Raw genomic sequence first — 10,893 nt, 5'->3', positions numbered from 1 at the left:
ACCATTTTGTGGCCCCAGCAAAACTGGATTGTAACAGAAGATGAAGGATTACCATAGACTTAATCCAATGGTAGTCTTAATTGCGTGTGTTGTGCCAGATGGCATATTTTTAATAGAACAACTTTATTTTCAGCATGTATAGAAGTCCTAGTTCCCAGAAGAGAGGAATGCTTCCAGGAACGGGCTTAGTAAGGCTTCCAATAAGCCTAAAACTATGAATGCTGACTTGTCACGTTGGGATCCTCTTGCTGGTAGACCAAGAGTGAAAGAAAGAAGTCACCATACTGGCCAGGAGTATTTAACCCTGATCATTATGAGACGGTTGGTTGCTACCACATAATAGGGACAGGGACAAGTATGTCCAGAGCTCAGGGAATCCCACGTCCATTTTAACTATGAAAAGGTAATTACAGCACCTACATCAAAGTTATGACATCAAACCTTCAGAGATGAATTATTGGGTTACCCCACTCTGCAGGCAACCCAAAGCAGCAAAAGTGCTGGCCAAGAGAGGAGACCTGTAATGGGTAGATGAAGAAAGATCATGAATATCAGTTAAGTCCTTGGGACTGATTACAGCAGCAGGGGTGCAAATGTTTCATTAATCTTTTCTTCCTGAAGAATCAGTGCTATGACTTAATGTGAAGAGAGAATGGAACTGAAGAGTGTGAAGGATAACAGAAGCTGTTGGTGCTCTGCCCTTATCTCCTGGGGTCCTTTATATTTTGGAGCACACAAATTCCCCTTGTGCTTTCACTGGCAACAGCCAGCACACCCATCACTTGGTTCTAGGGCTGTCCTTGGGCTGCTGGAAACTACTTGATCTGTACTCACTGAAAGATAAAATTGTCTGGGTACTCAGGACCTCCCGGAGGCAACCCTTAGCCAGGGATTAATGGGTGCTGGCGTATACATACTCCAACTTCTTTAGCTTTGGTTAGGAAAACTCTGAGGTATGGTCAAGACAGTGCCCACTGCTCCCTTGCAGAATGAACCCAAAATTACCTTCCTCCAGATTTAGCTTGTTACTGCACACTTGTTTGCTCTCCTTTCTTTTTCTGCCCACTTCCCTCCTTCCCTGCTGTTTTCATTGTTTTTCTGAAAATACTACCTATTAAATCACTTTTACAGGGATCTTAATGTCAAGGTCTGCTTCTAGGAGAGGCAACAAATTTATTTTGGTAATAATATTAGTGTTATTTTGATGTTAATATGGGTATATTATAATAAAGCAAGAAAATTAATTATATTAACTAAGATGTTCAACATAAGGGGAAAATGCAAGAGTATAAAATTAACGAACTTTAAAAGAAATCACTCTAACGTTCAATTTGAATTGGAAATATTAGAATTTATGATTTTTCTCTTAAAAACTGTTTCCAAATTCTTCCACTGAAAAGGCCTAGATGCAATGAGCACCCCAGTGCCCAGTGTGTGGTCCCCAAATGTTATTTCTTTCTGAAAGGAACCAGCACTCCTTGAAGTCCAGGTCTGGGAAGAGAAAATATTTGGGGACCCTAGAATATAATTTGTGCTAGAAAATAAGGAAGCTAACCAAGATCATTAGGGTCATGTCATAATGACATAGAAGCCAGCTTGAAGGGACTCTTGCTGGCCAAAGAGGAGACAATCTGAGAATCAAAGTACAGTAAGGACTGTGATGGATTGAAACACATCAAATTCCATGAGGTCATAATTTTACTTGGTCATCTTTGCTAAGGCACTAAATTATTATTCTGGAATTTTATAAAGTATTTATCCTGACTTTCCTATTAAATCTGTATTTAAGGGTAACCAAATATTTGATCAGGTATATTTCCTGTTTTGTAGAAAATTCCAGCTCATAAATGAAGGCATGATAGAATTACAAAATCACCATTTTGCAACTTCTAATGAAATAACAGTTCTAGGTAACATTAACAACAGCTAAAATCACAGGTGAAAGGTTAAGTACTTTATTAGTGGATAAGTCAGAGAATATCCGAACCCCCTGATCAATCTTACCAAAAGTGAGACAACCTGTTATGGTGAAAACATCCAGCACCCCTACGAAGTATTCTTGTCCTGAATCTAACCAGGTCTCTCTATATACTTAGCAGTTCCCAGGATGTAAGGGGATAAAGAAATATATCAAATGACACAGGAAGCAATTAGCCAAATCAATTATGAGAGTCATTGCAAATGACTCTTGTATTATTGTTGCTTTAAATAACAGCAAGTAGAAAATAGGGGGAGGAATTGTTATGAAATTAAAGAGAGCCGAGAGCCATAACAATTAAGTGTCATATGTGGATCTTGTTTGGATCTTCATTTAAATAAATCAAGTATAAATGGATAACCTTGAAGCAATTAGGAAAATTTTCATAATGACCGGATATTAGATGATATTAAGGAGTTATTGTTTATTTATTAGATGTGCTGATGGCATGTTATGTTTTCAAAAGTCCTAATGAACTATATAGTCATGCTGTACTTTTTACAGGAGAAATGACATGATATAATACAGAAAACAACCTTTGGGTATATGGAAACTCGAATGGCCAATTATTGAAAATTGTGGAAACTGGTTAATGGATACATGGTTATATTAGATTGGTCTACTTTTTTTTTTTATGTTTGAAACTTTCCATAATAAAACGTTAAACTTAAAAACTTAATAAGGAAAACACAGAATCCAGTTGTAGAATCCAGAAGTAATTTCAAAGGGTATGACAGAGCAGTGTAAAGCTTTGGGGCCAGCAAATAGAATGATGGTTCCCTCCTGGGTAATCAGTACCTAGAACTGGGGATATTGACACCAGATAGGAAGGTTGTTTGCTTAAAACATGGACATTAAACAGCTGCTGACCTGGGACTTTCAATCAATAAAAGGGCCCCTTCCCAGAAAATGTCAGAAATTGCCAGCCTTCGTGTCAGACACACAAACAGTGCAAACATCCTGGAATAGCCAGATGAAAATCAGCAGAACCTAGACTTCAGAAAAAGAAAAAAAAAAATCCAGCTGTATATGACAAGACATCAAAGTCTCTTGGGCAAATGGGTTAAGGTTTTCAACATTTTAAAAAACTTTTTATTGGAGTATAGCTGATTTACAATGTTGTGTTATTTTCAGGTGTACAACAAAGTGAATCAGTTATACATATACATATATCCACTTTTTTTAGATTCTTTTCCCATACAGTTCATTACAGAGTATTGAGTAGAGTTCCCCGTGCTATACAGTAGGTCCTTATTAGTTGTCTATGTTATATATAGTAGCGAGTATATGTCAATCCCAATCTCCCAATTTATCCCTCGCCCCCTTACCCCCTGGTAACCATAAATTTGTTTTCTACATCTGTGACTCTACTTCTGTTTCAACATTTCTTTAGAGAGAAAATAACTTGTTTAATTTATAGAGCATCTTCTACATGCCAAACATTTATTGGGCACTTTAAAAGCACAATAAAAAATTTTTAAATGCTTAAGTATGTAAGAAACTATAGTGCAAAATTTTTTATTTAAGGGTTTAGATGTCCCTATCTGCTCAGTAGTTTGCCTTCAAAGAGTTCCAAGGTAAAATGCTCCCAAGTACTGCTATAGAGAGGAGGCTGAACCAGCAGAACTTACAGTCAATGCAGGAGAAGCCACAAGGGAATTCATACTCTCTAGAGGACACACCTCAATAAAATGTACCTCGTTCTGAGTAGCTTGAATATCAAACAGATGTGACCTTTGGAAGAGATGAGGAAAGGAGTGTGGGGGGAGGAGGGATGAGATGGAGGGAGAGGAAGGGAAGAGGAAAAGAGAGGAGAGGCAGAAGGGAAAGAAGGGAAGAAGGAAGGATGCAAAGGAGGGAGGGAAGAAGGGGGAAAAAGCCAATAGGTCATTTATAAGGCATTTAGAAAGCCATAGCATGCCTGTCAAAATAGTACTGTACACACAGAGCCATCCTCAATAGAAAAATCCTGGAAGCTCTTATGGGGCAGGCAGGTTCTACTTCCTGGTAGGGACAGAGACTGGTGGTGTCTGTCTGTCATGGTCATGAAATTACTGGCAGATTTCTAGGAGGTTTCTGGTCCATTGGATGACTTTAAGACTTGCACTCCTCCCCTGAAGATTCAAGGCAAGAATGTAAGTGAAGTTAAAAATTAAGTTTTCAACTTTGACCTAGGGAGGTCAAAAGATATGGTGAAGAATTTAAATGGCTGAAATTAGCAAATCCAGTAATTCAGTATTTTTAAAAGTTGAGAGGAAAGTCTTTACAGGGGAAGAAGGAATCGCTTTTCTGTCCTGAATCAGGTTAGTGACTATATGCTTATCTGCTATTCATTAAATGAAATTTACAATTAATTAATTCCCCAGAAGGATTAATCAGGAGGGCTCCTTTGTTAGAGATCTGATCAAAGGTATTTAGCAATTTGGGGAAATCTGGGGGGAAAATATGTATTTTCACAAGTTTTTCACAAGGGAAAGAAAAAGAAATTCGTAGGGATGAATGTGAGCTGGACAGTTATGTGGATAGACAAGGAAAGAGAAGTGTGTATTGTGTAGTGGATGGTGCTTGTGTATTTGTGAGTGGTGTGTATGTGGTGGAGAGTACATGTGCGTTCGTGATGTGTGTGACGGTGGTGGTGTGTGTATGTGTACTGAAAAAAACAGCAGCCAAACGTTCCAATGTGTAATAATGGTAGTTGACAAACTGCTCATTTAAATACACTTTGCAAATCCAATCTTAGGAATTTTAAGTGTCTTTTGAGCATCTGATGTCATATATGCTGATATGGTCAAAACTCTTTGTTTGATTCACCCACTTTTCTGAGCTTCCTACCAGCAAAGGCAGACCTGGCAGCAGGAGTCGTTTTGTCCAAGGTAGTAGGGAGAATGATTTGCCTCTCCTTATAAGGGCGCTATTAAAAAGTAGATCTTTAACTCTATGAAGATATAAGAAAAATAAAGGAATTTATTTTACCTTTAATTCCTTTTCTGACATCTTTCCTTTCTTTTTGTACATCCAAGTTTCTGACCCTTAGCAATCTCCTTCTGTCTGAAAAACTTCTTTTCATATTCCCTGCAGGGTAGGTTTCCTGGCAATAAATTCCCTCAGGTTTTTTGTGTTTCATAGTCTTTATTTCTCTTTCACTTTTTTTTTTAATTCATTCACATTCTTGCATGTAAGTCAAGTTTCTTTTCTTTTTTTTTTTTTAACATCTTTATTGGAGTATAATTGCTTTACAGTGTTGTGTTAGTTTCTGCTCTATAACAAAGTGAATCAACTATACGTATACATATATCCCCATATCCCCTCCCTCTTGCGTCTCCCTCCCAACCTCCCTATCCCACTACTCTAGGTGGTCACAAAGCACTGAGCTGATCTTCCTTTTTTCAGAACCTTTTTTTTTTTTTAGATTCCATATATATGTGTTAGCATACGATATTTGTTTTTCTCTTTCTGACTTACTTCGCTTTGTATGACAGACTCTAGGTCCATCCACCTCACTACAAATAATTCAATTTCATTTCTTTTTATGGCTGAGTAATATTCCATTGTATATATGTGCCACATCTTCTTTATCCATTCATCTGTCAGTGGACACTTAGGTTGGTTCCATGTCCTGCCTATTGTAAATAATGCTGCAATGAACATTGTGATACATGACTCTTTTTGAATTATGGTTTTCGCAGGGTTTATGCCCAGTAGTGGGATTACTGGGTTGTATGGTAGTTCTATTTTTAGTTTTTTAAGGAAACTCCATACTGTTCTCCATAGTGGCTGTATCAATTTACATTCCCACCAACAGTGCAACAGGGTTCCCTTTTCTCCATAGTCTGTCCAGCATTTACTGTTTGTAGATTTTTTGATGATGGCCATTCTGACCAGTGTGAAGTGATACCTCATTGCAGCTTTGATTTGCATCTCTCTAATGATCAGTGAGGTTGAGCATCCTTTCATGTGTTTATTGGCAATCTGTGTATCGTCTTTGGAGAAATGTCTATTTAGGTCGTCTGCCCATTTTTGGATTGGGTTGTTTGTTTTTTAGATATTGAGCTGCATGAGCTGCTTGTAAATTTTGGAGATTAATCCTTTGTCAGTTGCTTCATTTGCAAATATTTTCTCCCATTCTGAGGGTTGTCTTTTGTCTTGTTTATAGTTTCCTTTACTGTGCAAAAGCTTTTAAGTTTCATTAGGTCCCATTTGTTTATTTTTGTTTTTATTTCCATTCCTCTAGGAGGTGGGTCAAAAAGGATCTTGCTGTGATTTATGTCATAGAGTGTTCTGCCTATGTTTTCCTCTAAGAGTTTTATAGTGTCTGGCCTTATATCTAGGTCTTTAATCCATTTTGAGTTTATTTTTGTGTATGGTGTTAGGGAGTGTTCTAATTTCATTCTTTTACATGTGGCTGCCCAGTTTTCCCAGCACCACTTATTGAAGAGGCTGTCTTTTCTCCATTGTATATTCTTGCCTCCTTTATCAAAGGTAAGGTGACCATATGTGCATGGGTTTATCTCTGGGATTTCTATCCTGTTCCATTGATCTATATTTCTGTTTCTGTGCCAGTACCATACTGTCTTGATTACTGTAGCTTTGTAGTATAGTCTGAAGTCTGGGAGCCTGATTCCTCCAGCTCCGTTTTTCTTTCTCAAGATTGCTTTGGCTATTCAGGGTCTTTTGTGTTTCCATCCAAACTGTGAAATTTTTTGTTCTAGTTCTGTGAAAAAATGCCATTGGTAGTTTGATAGGGATTGCATTGAATCTGTAGATTGCTTTGGGTATTATAGGCATTTTCACAGTGTTGATTCTTCCAATCCAAGAACATGGTATATCTCTCCATCTGTTTGTATCATCTTTAATTTCTTTCATCAGTGTCTTATAGTTTTCTGCATACAGGTCTTTTGTCACCCTAGGTAGGTTTATTCCTAGGTATTTTATTCTTTTTGTTGCAATGGTAAATGGGAGTGTTTTCTTAATTTCACTTTCAGATTTTTCATCATTAGTGTATAGAAATGCAAGAGATTTCTGTGCATTAATTTGGTACCCTGCTACTTCACCAAATTCATTGTTTAGCTCTAGTAGTTTTCTGGTAGCATCTTTAGGATTCTCTATGTATAGTATCATGTCATCTGCAAAAAGTGACAGTTTTACTTCTCTTTTACTTTTGAGGGATATCTTCACTGGATTTAGAATTATAGTTTGGCAGGATCTGTTTGTTTTCTATAGTTTTCAGGTTTTCTGTATATTTAGTAATCAACAAATATATCATAAAAATGAAATGTGAAAGCAAGAACATGATAGAGTTGAAAGGGTACTGGTATGACAAAGCAAATTTCCCTTGGATTAATGTTTTAAATCAGAGAGGAGTGCTAGATGGATTTTGCTCAGTTCCTCCCTGAGTTATGCTGACATCAGTGTGTTTTGCACTTGCAGTGGATAGAGAACAAACCCTTCAGCAAGAAGAGAAGCAACTGGAACACCCTTATGTAAATGGATAACCAGGTCCCTCCCAGGAAAGGTAGAAATTATTCTCTGTTCTGTCACATAGGTTTTCTCCTTCTCAAATATGACACCATAGATTCCATGTGAGAGGCTTTTGTCCATAAAAGTATGTATGAGGTCTTAGAAATGTTCAGGAAAGGAGGTGAAAGAAAAAAACAAAAAAAAAGAGTCCTGCTATGGTTTTCCATTAGAAAAACCCTAAATAAAAGAATCCATGTACCTAGATTGTTCACACTCTGTTATTTTGATTCTTATACACTTGTCAGTTTATCACTTGGTGGAGAATATCAGAAAGAGATGCACTATTTTGGTTTTATCTCAAGGAGAAAGAGACAGATCCATGGATGCAAGTGAGGCAGGATGAATGTTCTTGAGTCACTGCACCCTTGTATATCAACAGGTGGATATTTACAGAATATTTTTTTAGACTAACTGTTTATCTCAAGCAGGGCAGGGGAGAAACAATAGGAATTACTGCTATCAGATTAGTGTTAGGTCCATGTCATGGGGGACAAAATTCTAGAAGAGAGGGTGGGCAACAGGTTGCATACTCTTTCAATTTATATAAATGTTAGTGGGCTATTAAATTTTATATTTCTTGTTGTACCAACTTTGATATTTTTATATTGTTCCTTTGAATTTATATTCAAATTTACACATGAACATATAAAAGATATAAACATGTATAAGATATAAGCATATATACATATATATATATATAATTGATTTCTGCCTTTATGCTTAATATTTCCTCCCTTTTAGGTTCTTTGGGTTTGTCCCTTTGTTCATTCTCCAAGTCTTTGAGTTCTCTCTTCTTTTCTGATAAATATGTTTAGGAGTGTACAATTTGCTCTAACTTTCCATGAGTTTGACATGTAGTATCTTACCGTTACTCAGTCCCAAGCACTTTAGAACACCCCTTGTGATTTTTTTTTTTTGATTTTTAGATTTTTAAATTTTTTATTGAAGTATAGTTGATTTACAATGTTGTGCTGATTTCTGCTGTACAGCAAAGTGACTCAGTTATACACATATATATATATTACACATAAATATACATATACACATATATATATTCTTTTTCTATATTCTTTTCTAATTTCCTGTGATTTCTTTAATTCAAGACTTACTTAGAAGCAAAGCATGTTCTTCCTGGAGCAACGTAGAGGAAAACAAAACACAAAAGGGCACCCTTAACTGACCATGACAAGCCCTCCTCCATACATGGTGAGGATTAGGTTGTTTAGAAAGCTTTGGAGCAAGTCATCTTGGTGTATGTGTGTACATGCGTGGTTTGGGATGTTTTTCAGATGACCCAAGGCCAGTGAGTTCAAAGTGAAAGGAAGGGCTCGGTAATGATTAAATTTCTGAGGCATTCTTTTCTTCCTTCTGCTCAGTTCCAAGGTTCAAACAGGGTAAAAATTTTTGCCTGTCTCCCTGAAAAGTTAGGAGGCAGTGTATTTACCCTTCACTGACTCAGTAAGTCTTTGGCATCTAAACGTTTAGGGAAGGCGTCTCTTACTAGACCTTCCCACTGCCAGGGCTTTGGTACCTGACTCCTGTTGTCCGCATTCCCTGGGAATCCAAAAAAACCCCTGAGATCAAATGTCTTCAGGGTAAAATCTGCCTTCAACGATCAGTTTATGCCCTGAAGACTGTCCTCACAAAATCTTTGGCCTGAATATCTCATCTTTCCTGCCAGATCATCCACACTTTCAATGAAATGTTATTTTAAATATATTTTATCTAATATTCTTATCTGTTTACAAAGGGAATCAGTCCAGAAAACTTATTTTCCAGGCACTAATGTTTCTCTTTTCACTTAATATATCTAAATAGTATCCCACATTTGTACCTAAAGAGCTTCCTCATCATTTTTTAGAGTTGCATATGAATTTGGTATGAATATATTTTAATTTATTTAACTAATTATTGATTTATCTAATTTGTTTAAAATCTCTTACTGTTGTTTCAAACAATTCTTCAAAAATGGATAATGATATAAAATTCAATTCAGTGAGATTACTGAAAAAATATTTATGCAACTAAATAAAATAGCCTCAAATATATAAAAGCAAAATTAACAGTATGTTAAAAAGATACAAAAATCCTAATAAAATATTAACAAAACAAATTGAAGAATTTATAAAAACATTTTTAAAAATCATGAACACTAAGTCCAGCTTAACCTAGGAAAGGAAGAATAGTTTTATATTAGAAGTAGATAACTGTCATTCAACACAAATTAATTTAAAGAGAAAAACTGTATGATGATCTCAATAGATATACAAAAATTTCTTTATGAAATTAACATTCATTCCCAATGAACACTATTAGGTAACTAGGAATATGTGATGGACAGAACTCTAAGATGGCCCCTTTGCACTCTTGGGTGGAACCAAAGTGCAAAGGACAAAGCAGAGAGCTCAGAGGACAGAGCCAAGAGCCACAGGGATTATCCCCAGGCCTTGAGAAAGATCCAACATTTGTCTAGCTGAACTTCAAAACTCTTATGATCAATGACTTTTTTTTACTCTTCATTTTTACCCTTTGGAACTAGAATGTCTGTATCAGTTATTCTGTGCCTGTCCCACCACTGTACAGTGGAAGTTTTGGGGGCATGTAACTTGTGTCCTTAGTTTCACAAGTCCACAGGTAGATACTGCACCGAGGGTGGTTTACTTTTAGAAGCCTCATCCACACCTGTTTTAGATGATTTAGAGCATGAGATTTTGGAAATTTGAGCTAATGAGATTTTGATGAGGCTTTGGACTTGAATTGATGCTATAATGAGATGAGACCTTTAGGAAGCTTGGGAATGGGGTGAGTATGTTTTGCATACGGGATGAACATGGATCTTCCGGGACCAGATGGTGAACTGAAGTAGGTAGAATTCTAAGCCTGCCCACAAGATCCTGGCTCCTGGTATACATACACCTTCCTCCAGTTTTTTAAGCAAACACTAACCTAGGTGCTGCTTGAAGGGATTTTGCAGATCTAATCATGGTGCCTAATCAGCTGATCTTAAAATAGGGAAATTATCCAGGTAGGACTGATCTAATCATGAGAGCTCTTCAAATCTGGGTCTAGAGGTCAGAGAGCAGTTAGAGAGGTTCAAAGCATGAGAGTGATTCAACATAAGAGAGATTCTACCTTGCTGGCTTTGGGGATGGAGGGGGCCACGTGAGAAGGAATGTGCACAGCCTCTTAAAACTAGCAGCTCTTAGCTGATAGCCAGCAGGAAAATGGCAACTTTTGTACTACAACCATGGAAAACTGAATTCTTCCAATAGCCTGAATGAGCTTGGAAAATAGATCCTTCCTTAGAACCCATCTTGGCTGATCCCTTGCTTTTAGCCTTTGAGACCAGGAGTGGAATATCCAACCACATCATGCTAAAACTTCTGACCTACAGAACT

General features: G+C 37.0%; 1 protein-coding gene across 8 annotated transcripts in view; it reads left to right on the top strand.

The window, feature by feature from the left end:
* Positions 1-4,195: 4,195 nt before the first annotated feature.
* Positions 4,196-10,893, top strand: part of SLC17A1 (solute carrier family 17 member 1) — a 75,619-nt gene continuing 68,921 nt past the window's right edge. For 6 of the 8 annotated variants that reach the window (XM_061194889.1, XM_061194887.1, XM_061194888.1 and 3 more), the window contains exons 1-2: positions 4,196-4,281; positions 7,406-7,490. In XM_061194889.1, coding sequence (XP_061050872.1) covers positions 7,463-7,490 — 28 coding nt within the window. In that variant the 5' untranslated portion in view covers positions 4,196-4,281; positions 7,406-7,462. Of the gene's footprint in view, positions 4,282-4,809; positions 4,852-7,405; positions 7,491-10,893 lie in introns of those variants that run through there. The other 2 variants (XM_061194890.1, XM_061194885.1) reach the window with 1 other exon arrangement.

The sequence above is a fragment of the Eubalaena glacialis genome, chromosome 7 (genome assembly GCF_028564815.1).
Source record: "Eubalaena glacialis isolate mEubGla1 chromosome 7, mEubGla1.1.hap2.+ XY, whole genome shotgun sequence".
Taxonomy (NCBI): Eukaryota; Metazoa; Chordata; class Mammalia; order Artiodactyla; family Balaenidae; genus Eubalaena; species Eubalaena glacialis.
This window is presented reverse-complemented; position numbering and strand designations above follow the sequence as displayed.